Source organism: Protomyctophum parallelum, assembly GCF_964188405.1.
Source record: "Protomyctophum parallelum genome assembly, chromosome: 14".
Taxonomy (NCBI): Eukaryota; Metazoa; Chordata; class Actinopteri; order Myctophiformes; family Myctophidae; genus Protomyctophum; species Protomyctophum parallelum.
The window spans coordinates 1,681,892-1,696,675 of record NC_139709.1 but is presented as its reverse complement, the minus strand read 5'-3'; the positions used below and the strand labels follow the sequence as shown (position 1 = coordinate 1,696,675).

At 46.7% G+C, this 14,784-nt stretch overlaps 1 protein-coding gene across 1 annotated transcript in view; it reads right to left on the bottom strand.

Moving 5' to 3' along the window:
* LOC310870649 (dynein axonemal heavy chain 11-like) overlaps positions 1–14,784 on the bottom strand; it is a gene marked incomplete at both ends in the record, with an annotated part of 374,362 nt that overhangs the window by 43,645 nt on the left and 315,933 nt on the right. The window contains 12 exon segments of the mRNA XM_083781918.1: positions 1,435–1,599; positions 2,933–3,137; positions 5,309–5,431; positions 6,573–6,675; positions 7,069–7,207; positions 9,449–9,622; positions 10,168–10,302; positions 10,895–10,944; positions 10,947–10,995; positions 12,951–13,133; positions 13,595–13,738; positions 14,283–14,396. Coding sequence (XP_083638044.1) covers positions 1,435–1,599; positions 2,933–3,137; positions 5,309–5,431; positions 6,573–6,675; positions 7,069–7,207; positions 9,449–9,622; positions 10,168–10,302; positions 10,895–10,944; positions 10,947–10,995; positions 12,951–13,133; positions 13,595–13,738; positions 14,283–14,396 — 1,584 coding nt within the window.

The following is a 14,784-nucleotide window of genomic DNA, read 5'->3' as shown; positions in this document are numbered from 1 at the left end:
GTGCTATACAAATAAAGTTTTATTATTATTATTATTAGGAGACAAGGAGACAGGAGATAAGGAGACATGAGACGAGAGGAGGAGAGACAGGAGACGAGAGGAGAGGTCTCCTTGACGAGACCAGATAAAGTCGGACAGAGAGGTGCAGATGAGATGAATTCAATTGTTAACCCATTTTAGGCCTGAAAAAAAGTCTTCTAAATCGTGACATTTTTCCCGAAATAAGCTATGTTGCTAGACCTATATCACTCAATATTTCATGTCAAGGACCCCAACAATTATCTGTAATTGGCCTCCGAAACCCCCCCCCCCCATCTGAAAATATGTTGTTCCAGGGACCCCCCCAGAAGCAAAGATTTGAGTTAAAAACGTTCGTTCTGAAAAAAAAAAATTCCAAATTTGAGGCACATTTTCACGAGGTTTTTCCAAAAATAGCAGACCTACAAGCTCTTAGCGCGCCACTCGGTGGCGCGCTAAGAGCTTGTAGGTCTGCTATTTTTCAATAGCTAAATTATAACATAATGTTTAAAACATCAAAAGGGTTCCCGCCCCCAAAATGGGCGCACGCACACACACACGCACGCACGCACGGGGCGGCGGTGGATCAGCGGTAGAGTGCCTGGATGGTAACCGTAAGGTTGCCAGTTCGAACCCGGGATCCCCCAGAGTTAGTGTCGAAGTGTCCTTGAGCAACACACTGAACCCCTAATTGCTCCCGACGTGCTGGTTGGTGCCTTGCATGGTTTCCGCTGCCATCAGTGTGTGAATGTGTGTGTGAATGGGTGAATGTAATGCACAATCTATGTAAAGGTGTATGAATGTGTGTGTGAATGGGTGAATTTAATGCACAATCTCTGTAAAGCTCCTTGGATAAAGGCACTATATAAATGCACCATTTACCATTTACCACACACGCAGGCACACGCACACGCACACACACACCTTCATCTCTATCTCGGCCGCGGTGTGTTTGGTGGTCTCACCTTCATCTCTATCTCGGCCGCGGTGTGTTTGGTGGTCTCACCTTCATCTCTATCTCGGCCGCGGTGTGTTTGGTGGTCTCACCTTCATCTCTATCTCGGCCGCGGTGTGTTTGGTGGTCTCACCTTCATCTCTATCTCGGCCGCGGTGTGTTTGGTGGTCTCACCTTCATCTCTATCTCGGCCGCGGTGTGTTTGGTGGTCTCACCTTCATCTCTATCTCGGCCGTGGTGTGTTTGGTGGTCTCACCTTCATCTCTATCTCGGCCGCGGTGTGTTTGGTGGTCTCACCTTCATCTCTATCTCGGCCGCGGTGTGTTTGGTGGTCTCACCTTCATCTCTATCTCGGCCGCGGTGTGTTTGGTGGTCTCACCTTCATCTCTATCTCGGCCGCGGTGTGTTTGGTGGTCTCACCTTCATCTCTATCTCGGCCGCGGTGTGTTTGGTGGTCTCACCTTCATCTCTATCTCGGCCGCGGTGTGTTTGGTGGTCTCCAGCTTGTCCACCAGGAGGGTGTCGCCCAGGAAGTAGCTGTCGGCCGCCGACAGCCTGGAGAGGAGCTCGTCCTCCAGCAGCTTCAGCTCGATCTTAAACATGTTCTGTTGGAGGGTCAGCTCGCTCTGTGCACGCACACACACACACACACACATGCACGCACGCACGCACGCATGTACGCACGCACACACACACACACACACACACACACACACATGCACGCACGCATGTACGCACGCACACGCACACACAATTCAATTAAATTTAAAGGGCTTTATTGGCATTAGAAAACATACGTTGACATTGCCAAAGCAGAAAGAACAATACACAACAATACAGCAATACAAACAAAACAAAACTTATGTACTTTGAAGGTCAGAATCTACAATAGATCAAATTCTATGTACCAAGATTACTCGATGCAGGTATAGTGCAGGGATGTACACGCGCACGCAGGCACGCACACACACACCAGTGTTGATTTCGTTGACTAAAAACTAAGACGAAAAATGTTCGTCGAGATCGTTTTTCCACTGACGAAAACTAAATGGGAACTACATTAAAGCTAAGCTATGATGACTATAAAACTAAGACTAAATAAAATTTCGTCGACAGATAAAAACTAGACTAAAATGTTAGGAAGTGACTAGTGGATGAGAGATCCAGTATATGAGTCATTTTACAATTCGTTGCATGCTGACGATAGCCGATCTACTCTAAGCTCACGCGTGCACACGCGCGCGCAGGCACACACTTCTGTCAGACAAAAATGTCAACTTTCACGATTTTCTTTCTTTATTTCACGATTTTCTTTCACAATACTAGGTTCATGAAACGATTTATTCAGTGATTTTCATTCTTTCACGATTTTCTCTCTTTCGCGATTTAAAAAAAATGGAAAATCGTAATTCGTGAATGGAAAATCGTAAATGGAAAATCGTAAATGGAAAATCGTAAATGGAAAATCGTAAATGGAAAATCGTAAATCGTAAATGGAAAATCGTAAATGGAAAATCGTAAATGGAAAATCGTAAATGGAAAATCGTAAATCGTAAATGGAAAATCGTAAATGGAAAATCGTAAATGGAAAATCGTAAATCGTGAATGGAAAATCGTAAATGGAAAATCGTAATTCGTAGTAGTAGACCAGTAGTCTGGTCTTCCAGACCACTAGGGACCAGCAGTAGTCTGGTCTCCCAGACCACTAGGGACCAGCAGTAGTCTGGTCTTCCAGACCACTAGGGACCAGTAGTCTGGTCTCCCAGACCACTAGGGACCACCAGTAGTCTGGTCTCCCAGACCACTAGGGACCAGCAGTAGTCTGGTCTTCCAGACCACTAGGGACCAGCAGTAGTCTGGTCTTCCAGACCACTAGGGACCAGCAGTAGTCTGGTCTTCCAGACCACTAGGGACCAGCAGTGGTCTGGTCTTCCAGACCACTAGGGGGCGGCGGTGTACCTTGAAGTGCTCCAGGTCGGGTCTCTCCTGGTTGACCACCTGGGCCAGCAGCTGGTCCTCCAGGCCGTCGCGCGTCACGGTGAAGTTGATCAGCGTGGTCTGGGCCTGGATCTCCGGTTTGTAGTGAGGGTTGGCCAGCTTGGTGTGCAGGATGAGCCGGAACGACGGGTTGAAGTAGCACTCCTTATCTCCCACCTTTATGTAGCTTTAAGGACAGGGATATAACCTTTATGTAGCTTTAAGGACAGGGATATAACCTTTATGTAGCTTTAAGGACATGAATATCACCTTTATGTAGCTTTAAGGACAGGGATATCACCTTTATGTAGCTTTAAGGACATGAATATAACCTTTATGTAGCTTTAAGGACATTAATATCACCTTTATGTAGCTTTAAGGACAGGGATATAACCTTTATGTAGCTTTAAGGACATGAATATAACCTTTATGTAGCTTTAAGGACATGAATATAACCTTTATGTAGCTTTAAGGACATGAATATAACCTTTATGTAGCTTTAAGGACATGAATATAACCTTTATGTAGCTTTAAGGACATGAATATCACCTTTATGTAGCTTTAAGGACATTAATATAACCTTTATGTAGCTTTAAGGACATGAATATAACCTTTATGTAGCTTTAAGGACATTAATATAACCTTTATGTAGCTTTAAGGACATTAATATAACCTTTATGTAGCTTTAAGGACATGAATATAACCTTTATGTAGCTTTAAGGACAGGGATATAACCTTTATGTAGCTTTAAGGACATGAATATAACCTTTATGTAGCTTTAAGGACATGAATATAACCTTTATGTAGCTTTAAGGACATGAATATAACCTTTATGTAGCTTTAAGGACCTTAATATAACCTTTATGTAGCTTTAAGGACATTAATATAACCTTTATGTAGCTTTAAGGACATTAATATAACCTTTATGTAGCTTTAAGGACATTAATATAACCTTTATGTAGCTTTAAGGACATTAATATAACCTTTATGTAGCTTTAAGGACATGAATATAACCTTTATGTAGCTTTAAGGACATTAATATAACCTTTATGTAGCTTTAAGGACATTAATATAACCTTTATGTAGCTTTAAGGACATGAATATAACCTTTATGTAGCTTTAAGGACATGAATATAACCTTTATGTAGCTTTAAGGACATTAATATCACCTTTATGTAGCTTTAAGGACATGAATATAACCTTTATGTAGCTTTAAGGACATGAATATAACCTTTATGTAGCTTTAAGGACAGGGATATAACCTTTATGTAGCTTTAAGGACATGAATATAACCTTTATGTAGCTTTAAGGACATTAATATAACCTTTATGTAGCTTTAAGGACATGAATATAACCTTTATGTAGCTTTAAGGACATGAATATAACCTTTATGTAGCTTTAAGGACATGAATATAACCTTTATGTAGCTTTAAGGACATGAATATCACCTTTATGTAGCTTTAAGGACATGAATATAACCTTTATGTAGCTTTAAGGACATTAATATCACCTTTATGTAGCTTTAAGGACATGAATATAACCTTTATGTAGCTTTAAGGACAGGGATATCACCTTTATGTAGCTTTAAGGACATGAATATAACCTTTATGTAGCTTTAAGGACATGAATATAACCTTTATGTAGCTTTAAGGACATGAATATACATGACATGAATAATTCGTCATAACTTTGCGTGGTGGCGGCGGCGCATGCTTAAAAAAACAGATCTACAAGCATACATCGTGTACCATACCGTAGATACCATTCCGTGTTGATAACTTGTACATCGGTTATTTTTGCGCATGTGAACCTCATTCGTTTTAAACCAACCAAACATGTCCGGTGTGAAAGTGCCCTTAGTTACATCAGTTGAGCCTTTGCATACGCCTGTAAGGTCGTAGAGGCTACACACTAAACCCAAGCGTTTAGGTTATAAACAGTTTTAAACACATATTTGTAACACTTTTTAAACGTGTCACAGTGTTTAGATTATAAACATGTTTAATCGCCTGTAACACTTTTTAAACACATAAATGTGTTTTGTTTTTACAATCAAAGTCAGTCATATTGTAGGTGTTTAGAATTTGAACACTAGGTGTTCTCGTGAGGTGTTTGAGTGAACTCGTGTTCTACTGTATTTTATGACCATCAATAAACATTTGGCATTTTATTATTACACACATGGTGTTTAGGTTAAACGGGTCACATGTTCCAGGGATTTACAGTGTAGATGTGCGTGCGTTTACCTGCCCTTCTTAATGGGTGCATGTGTGTGTGTGTGTGTGTGTGTGTGTGTGTGTGTGTGTGTGTGTGTGTGTGTGTGTGTGTATGATTGTGTGTGTGTGTGTGTGTGTTTACCTCCCCTTCTTAATGGTGTGTCTCCCCAGCAGGGGGTCTATGACGGGGTCAAAGGTCTCCTCCAGGTTCTCAATGAGGACGGTGTCGCCCGCGACCACGGCGTGTTCGATGATGTCCACATACCTGTTAGCATGTTCAGAACATGTTATAACATGTTCAGTGACGTCTACATACATGTTAGCATGTTCAGAACATGTTATAACATGTTCGATGATGTCCACATACCTGTTAGCATGTTCAGAACATGTTATAACATGTTCGATGACGTCTACATACCTGTTAGCATGTTCAGAACATGTTATAACATGTTCGATGACGTCTACATACCTGTTAGCATGTTCAGAACATGTTATAACATGTTCAATGACGTCTACATACCTGTTAGCATGTTCAGAACATGTTATAACATGTTCGATGACGTCCACATACCTGTTAGCATGTTCAGAACATGTTACATGTTCGATGATGTCTACATACCTGTTAGCACGTTCATAACATGTTGTAACATGTTCAGTGACGTCTACATACCTGTTAGCATGTTCATAACATGTTATAACATGTTCAGTGACGTATACATACCTGTTAGCATGTTCAGAACATGTTATAACATGTTCAATGACGTATACATACCTGTTAGCATGTTCAGAACATGTTATAACATCTTTGATGACGTCTACATACCTGTTAGCATGTTCAGAACATGTTATAACATGTTCAGTGATGTATACATACCTGTTAGCATGTTCAGAACATGTTATAACATGTTCGATGATGTCTACATACCTGTTAGCATGTTCAGAACATGTTATAAGATGTTCAATGACGTATACATACCTGTTAGCATGTTCAGAACATGTTATAACATGTTCAATGACGTATACATACCTGTTAGCATGTTCAGAACATGTTATAACATGTTCGATGACGTCCACATACCTGTTAGCATGTTCATAACATGTTATAACGTGTTCGATGACGTCTACATACCTGTTCAGAACATACAGCGTTGCCATAGTGACCAGTGACTCACCCTTTCTGTCCCAGACTGACCACCTTCAGAGTGACTCACCCTTTCTGCCCCAGACTGACCACCTTCAGAGTGACTCACCCTTTCTGCCCCAGACTGACCACCTTCAGAGTGACTCACCCTTTCTGCCCCAGACTGACCACCTTCAGAGTTACTCACCCTTTCTGCCCCAGACTGACCACCTTCAGAGTTACTCACCCTTTCTGCCCCAGACTGACCACCTTCAGAGTGACTCACCCTTTCTGCCCCAGACTGACCACCTTCAGATCGGTGCCGTAGCGACTCTTGATCCACTTGATGCCCTGCAGCTGAGGGTCGATGAGGAGGGGCCAGCGCTCACCTGGGGGGGCGCACACACACACACACACACGCGCACGCGCACACGCACACGCACACGCACACGCACACACACACACACACACACACACACACACACACACACACACACACACACACACACACACACACAGTGTTATGAGGTGAATAAGGTAAATAAGGACTAACAGTTAATAAGGATGGTAGCGTTCTGAGTGGACACCTTGTCTCTGTGTATAAGGTATATATAATAAGGTGAATAAGGACTAACAGTTAATAAGGATGGTAGCGTATATATAATAAGGATGGTGAATAAGGTGAATAAGGTATAATTACAGTTAATAAGGATGGTGGCGTTCTGCGTGGACATCTTGTCTCTGTGTATAAGGTATATATAATAAGGTGAATAAGGACTAACAGTTAATAAGGATGGTGGCGTTCTGAGTGGACATCTTGTCTCCGGGCAGACCCTCGTTGTTCCACTGAGCCACGGTGGCGTCGTCTGTCATCATCGACACCGGGTCTAACTGACACTCACCGGACATGGGGACAGGTACCTGGGGAGAGACAGACAGGCAGCGCTGAGAGACAGACAGGTACCTGGGGAGAGACAGACAGGCAGCGCTGAGAGACAGACAGGTACCTGGGGAGAGACAGACAGGCAGCGCTGAGAGACAGACAGGTACCTGGGGAGAGACAGACAGGTACCTGGGGAGAGACAGACAGGCAGCGCTGAGACAGACAGGTACCTGGGGAGAGACAGACAGGCAGCGCTGAGAGACAGACAGGCACCTGGGGAGAGACAGACAGGTACCTGGGGAGAGACAGACAGGCAGCGCTGAGAGACAGACAGGTACCTGGGGAGAGACAGACAGGCAGCGCTGAGACAGACAGGTACCTGGGGAGAGACAGACAGGCAGCGCTGAGAGACAGACAGGCACCTGGGGAGAGACAGACAGGTACCTGGGGAGAGACAGACAGGCAGCGCTGAGAGACAGACAGGTACCTGGGGAGAGACAGACAGGCAGCGCTGAGAGACAGACAGGCAGCGCTGAGAGACAGACAGGGACGTGGGGAGAGACAGACAGGCAGCGCTGAGAGACAGACAGGGACGTGGGGAGAGACAGCCAGGCAGTGCTGAGAGACAGACAGGGACCTGGGGAGAGACAGACAGGCAGTGCTGAAAGACAGACAGGCACCTGAGGAGAGACAGCCAGGTACCTGAGGAGAGACAGGTACATGAGGAGAGACAGACAGGTACCTGAGGAGAGACAGACAGGTACCTGAGGAGAGACAGACAGGTACATGAGGAGAGACAGGTACCTGAGGAGAGACAGACAGGTACCTGAGGAGAGACAGACAGGTACCTGAGGAGAGACAGACAGGTACATGAGGAGAGACAGGTACCTGAGGAGAGACAGACAGGTACCTGAGGAGAGACAGACAGGTACCTGAGGAGAGACAGACAGGTACCTGAGGAGAGACAGACAGGTACCTGAGGAGAGACAGACAGGTACATGAGGAGAGACAGGTACCTGAGGAGAGACAGACAGGTACCTGAGGAGAGACAGGTACCTGAGGAGAGACAGACAGGTACCTGAGGAGAGACAGACAGGTACCTGAGGAGGTCCAGCAGCTCTCTTAAAGGTTCTAGAGGGTTCTAACCTTCTGGTTCCGTAGGAAGGGCATCCACAGGTTGTCCAGCAGCTCTCTTAAAGGTTCTCTAAAGGTTCTAAAGGGTTCTGACCTTCTGGTTCCGTAGGAACGGCATCCACAGGTTGTCCAGCAGCTCTCTTAAAGGTTCTAGAGGGTTCTAACCTTCTGGTTCCGTAGGAACGGCATCCACAGGTTGTCCAGCAGCTCTCTTAAAGGTTCTCTAAAGGTTCTAAAGGGTTCTGACCTTCTGGTTCCGTAGGAACGGCATCCACAGGTTGTCCAGCAGCTCTCTTAAAGGTTCTAGAGGGTTCTAACCTTCTGGTTCCGTAGGAACGGCATCCACAGGTTGTCCAGCAGCTCTCTTAAAGGTTCTAAAGGGTTCTAACCTTCTGGTTCCGTAGGAAGGGCATCCACAGGTTGTCCAGCAGCTCTCTTAAAGGTTCTAGAGGGTTCTAACCTTCTGGTTCCGTAGGAAGGGCATCCAGAGGTTGTCCAGCAGCTCTCTTAAAGGTTCTCTAAAGGTTCTAAAGGCGTTCTAACCTTCTGGTTCCGTAGGAAGGGCATCCACAGGTTGTCCAGCAGCTCTCTTAAAGGTTCTCTAAAGGTTCTAAAGGGTTCTGACCTTCTGGTTCCGTAGGAACGGCATCCACAGGTTGTCCAGCAGCTCTCTTAAAGGTTCTAGAGGGTTCTAACCTTCTGGTTCCGTAGGAACGGCATCCACAGGTTGTCCAGCAGCTCTCTTAAAGGTTCTCTAAAGGTTCTAAAGGGTTCTGACCTTCTGGTTCCGTAGGAACGGCATCCACAGGTTGTCCAGCAGCTCTCTTAAAGGTTCTAGAGGGTTCTAACCTTCTGGTTCCGTAGGAACGGCATCCACAGGTTGTCCAGCAGCTCTCTTAAAGGTTCTAAAGGGTTCTAACCTTCTGGTTCCGTAGGAAGGGCATCCACAGGTTGTCCAGCAGCTCTCTTAAAGGTTCTAGAGGGTTCTAACCTTCTGGTTCCGTAGGAAGGGCATCCAGAGGTTGTCCAGCAGCTCTCTTAAAGGTTCTCTAAAGGTTCTAAAGGCGTTCTAACCTTCTGGTTCCGTAGGAAGGGCATCCACAGGTTGTCCAGCAGCTCTCTTAAAGGTTCTAGAGGGTTCTAACCTTCTGGTTCCGTAGGAAGGGCATCCAGAGGTTGTCCAGCAGCTCTCGGCGGTACTTCTTGGAGAAGGACCCGGCGTAGGAGATGAAGGCGGCGGTCAGGAGGAGGTCTCCACACAGCGTCTCCTCCTGCTCGTGGTACTGAGCCACGGAATGGGCCCAGCGCACGTTCTCACTCTGAGGCACGCACACGCACACACGCACACACACACACACACACACACACACACGCGCACACACACACACACACCCCCCCCCCACACACACATGTGTGACCATCTTGTTCACACAACTATTACATGGAAGTCTTTAAATGCATGGCCTAAATACAGTTAGGTTGAACTCTGCTAATGAACAAACTGCAACAATTGACATTAGGACACATTTACATTATGTGATTGTCTACACGGTTGTCACATATTTCAGCAGGTCACCAATTCCACCATAACACCACCTTGCTGGAGTGACTGAGTGAGAGTGAGCGAGTAGCCGAGATTCTGGGTATTGGAATTTGATCGATCTGGACCAGCCTATTGGCCACACCCACCTCCAGGCCACACCCACCTCCTAGGCCACACCCACGTCTAGGCCACACCCACCTCTAGGCCACACCCACCTCCAGGCATTTGACCAGCCGATTGGCCACACCCACCTCCAGGCCACACCCACCTCTAGGCCTTTGACCAGCCGATTGGCCACACCCACCTCCAGGCCACACCCACCTCCAGGCCTTTGACCAGCCGATTGGCCAGCTCGATGGTCTTGTTGGTGAGGTTGACCTCTTCCTGACAGCGGAGCTTCTCCGAGATGGCCTTCTGATAGGAGGAGGTCAGACTGTCCAGACTACCGTCCAGTTCCTGGAGAGAGAGACCTTATGTTTACTATAGAGAGAGAGAGAGAGAGAGAGAGAGAGAGAGAGAGAGAGAGAGAGAGACCTTATGTTTACTATAGAGAGAGAGAGAGAGAGAGAGAGAGAGAGAGAGAGAGAGAGAGAGAGAGAGAGACCTTATGTTTACTATAGAGAGAGAGAGAGAGAGAGAGAGAGAGAGAGAGAGAGAGACCTTATGTTTACTATAGAGAGAGAGAGAGAGAGAGAGAGAGAGAGAGAGAGAGAGAGAGAGAGAGACCTTATGTTTACTATAGAGAGAGAGAGAGAGAGAGAGAGAGAGAGAGAGAGACCTTATGTTTACTATAGAGAGAGAGAGAGAGAGAGAGAGAGAGAGAGAGAGAGAGAGAGAGAGAGACCTTATGTTTACTATAGAGAGAGAGAGAGAGAGAGAGAGAGAGAGAGAGAGAGAGAGACCTTATGTTTACTATAGAGAGAGAGAGAAAGTGTGTGTGCATGCGTGTGCATGTGCGTGTGTGTGTGTGTGTGTGTGTTTGTGCGTGTGCATGAGTGTGAGTGTGTGTGTGTGCGTGTGCATGAGTGTGTGCATGCGTGTGTCTCACATTGAGTTTCCTCCTGATCACGTCCAGTTTGTCAGCGGCCTCGGCCAGGCAGCGTTGGCCTGATACAGACTCATCCTCTTCACCTCCACCTCACACAGAACCTGCACCGTGCACGCGCACACACACACACACACACACACACACACACACACACACACACACACACACACACACACACACACACACACACACACACACACACACACACATCACACACACACGCGTCATCCTCTTTGCCTCTACTTTGTTGTTAAAAGCAGTGAAATATAGGGATATGAAATAACAGTGAGGTGGAAAAAGTAGTTCTTGAGCTGTGTTTTTTTTTTTAAAGGTCTGGTGGTAGTTTGTTCCAGGCCGTCGGCCCCTAGAAGCAGAAATCTGCTTCACTGTGTTTGTTCCAGGCCGTCGGCCCCTAGAAGCAGAAATCTGCTTCACTGTGTTTGTTCCAGGCCGTCGGCCCCTAGAAGCAGAAAGCTGCTTCACTGTGTGTTTGTTCCAGGCCGTCGGCCCCTAGAAGCAGAAAGCTGCTTCACTGTGTCTGTTCCAAGCCGTCGGCCCCTAGAAGCAGAAAGCTGCTTCACTGTGTTTGTTCCAGGCCGTCGGCCCCTAGAAGCAGAAAGCTGCTTCACTGTGTCTGTTCCAGGCCGTCGGCCCCTAGAAGCAGAAATCTGCTTCACTGTGTTTGTTCCACGCTGTCGGCCCCTAGAAGCAGAAAGCTGCTTCACTGTGTCTGTTCCAGGCCGTCGGCCCCTAGAAGAAGAAAGCTGCTTCACTGTGTCTTTTATTTGACATTATTTTAGACTCCTCCATTAGGCCAGCAGGTGGAGGAGCCGAGGGTCTCTAGAGGCAGGCGGTCGTGTAGGGCAGGGGTTCCCCCAAGGACCCCCAAAATGATACTCATTATTGCGGACCCCCCCCTTTGATAGTTAGTGATAGTTGTTGTGTGCGTGCGTGCGTGTGTGCATTGCGTGCATGTGCAGCGTCTACTCACAAAGATCTGTCCAGGGCAGCAGGAGAGATGGAGAGAAACACAACACAACGTTTACACATTAAAGGAACTGTTCTGGAACCTGCAGCTGACCTCTTTAGTTTAGACATATGCACCACCTTGTGGTTGGTTTGTGAACTAAGTAAGTGAAGTAATGTGAACTAGTTAATTTAGTTGTCTACATGTTGGTCTACAGTTTATCATGTACCATGTTAGCTACAGGAGTGTACATGTTTTCATTATAGTGAACAAATACAGAATGTTTGGTTGTGGGTTAATTGTTACTATGTAGCAGTTTGTTCATTTGTTTGGTAAATGGTAAATGGTGCATTTATATAGTGCCTTTATCCAAGGCGCTTTACAGAGATTGTGCATTACATTCACCCATTCACACACACATTCATACACCGATGGCAGCGGAAACCATGCAAGGCACCAACTAGCACATCGGGAGCAATTAGGGGTTCAGTGTCTTGCTCAAGGACACTTCGACAGTAACTCTGGGGGAGCCCGGGTTCGAACTGGCAACCTTATACGGTTACCATCCAGGCACTCTACCCCTGAGCCACCGCCGCCCAATGTTTGTATCTCATGTTTTCATTTGAGTGTTTTTCTAAAACCCATGTCTTTGTTTGTTTATGTTTTACAGTCTTACACATGTCCATAATCAACAGTAAAGATTACTCTTCTCAAGAAACGTCTTTATTTTTATTTTTTTTAGATATTTTCTTTTGCGGCTTACGCCTTTTATTGATTTTTTAAGGGACAGATAGTAGGCTGACAGGAAACGGGAGAGAGATGGGGGGATGACATGCGGTAAAGGCCGTGTCGGGTCCGGGAGTCGAACCCGCGGCACACTGCGACTGGATCACCAGTCCGGTGCCCAGACCGTTACGCCACGGCCTGGGCCAAGAAACGTCTTTATTATTTGGAGTTGTACACGCTATCTGTCTAGCTTTGCACAGACAACGCAAGTGTGAGGACGGAATAGGAACAACTATTTTCAACCTAATATGTGTGTGTGACAGCGTGCCTGCGTGTGTGCGTTGCGTGCGTGCGCGCGCCCACCTCGTGGAAGCGTATCATGTTGATGACCCAGGCACAGAGGCCGGCCGCGGCCGACGACTTGTGCCGCACAAACTCGGGGTTGAACTCGGGGTCGCTGAGGTACTCGTCTCTGACGCAGCGCACCGTCGCCTCGGGGATGTGCTCCTTGTCGAAGGTCACCAGGTTCTGGAGGAACTCGTCCACCTAGAGGTCAAGAGGTCAAAGGTTAAAGGTCAGGGTCGGGGGATGTGCTCCTTATCGAAGGTCACCAGCAGAGATAGGGTTTAGCCGGGCTGACCCCCTAATCTGTGGGCAGGCTGGAAAACTACAAACATGGTGGCACTCCCTCTTTAACCCATTCTGGAACGGGAACCCATTTTGGTGTCAGCATCATGTTATGCTTTAGCTATTGAAAAATAGCAGGTCTACAAGCTCATAGCGCGCCACCGAGTGGCGCGCTACGAGCTTCTAGGTCTGCTATTTCTTTTAAATCGAAGAACGACTGACATTTCTAGAATCTGATCTCGGGTCAGAATGGGTTCATCAGACCAGTGTGTGTCCAGTGGAAACCTCGTATGAATCTGATCTCAGGTCAGAATGGGTTAAGGGGTTGGGTTTAGGGGTCAGGGGGTCAAGCCGGGGTTATACGAGGGGTCAGGGGTCACCTTGCTCATCACCATCTTGGCGGCCTTCCAGCTGCGGTCTTTGGGGATCTTCCCCGGGGGAGACATGAGAACCAGGACGGCCGCCGAGACGTTGGCCACGATGGAGGGAGGGTTGGGGAAGGTCCGGAGCTCTGTGAGGTTCATCTGACACACACACACACACACACACACACACACACACACACACACACACACACACACACACACACACACACACACACACACACACACACACACACACACACACACACACACACACACACACACACACACACACACACACACACACACACACACACACACACACACACACACACACACACACACACAGAGAGAGAGAGAGAGAGAGAGAGAGACGTTAGCCACGATGGAGGGAGGGTTGGGGAAGGTCCGGAGCTCTGTGAGGTTCATCTGGAGACACACGCACGCACACACACGCACACACCCACGCCCACACACACACACACACGCACACACACACACACACACACACACACACACACACGGGTGTGTTCAATGGTGCAGTGATTTATCAGACGCTCTTATAATCCAGAGTGATTCACAGTAAACAAGAACAACACATGGTAATACATCACATACAGAGAAATAGTAACGTGTGTGTGTGTGTGTGTGTGTGTGTGTGTGTGTGTGTGTGTGTGTGTGTGTGTGTGTGTGTGCGTGTGCGTACTCTGTTCAGCGTGTTCAGGGCGACGTCCGCGGCCTGTAGAGCAGGCTCCGCCTTCGCCAGGTCGTCCTCGCTCCCCTTCTGCTGCTTGGTCACCTCCGATTGGATGGCTGCCACCTGGGCCAATCACAACACAGCGATGCCAGATCACATGGCTGCATGCAACCTGGACCAATCATAGTTCAAAATGTGCACAGAGTCGATGCGACGCATCGTGAGCTTTTGGATCGGCTATTTTCAAACGGCCGAAATGTATAAAGGGTCGAAGTGGTTAATGTATGTTTTCTAATCAAAATAATTAAAAACGCCAAACTAACTATTTCTTTTCAAATAATAAAAGTACAAAAGTAGTAAAAGTACAAATTTTGGCTCCGAGATGTATGGTGGAGTAGAAGTAAAAAGTACTGGAAATACTCATGTAAAGTACAAATACCTCAAAATTGTACTTAAGGTACAGAACTTAAAAGTAAAAGTACTTAGTTACTTTAACCCATTCTGACCTGAG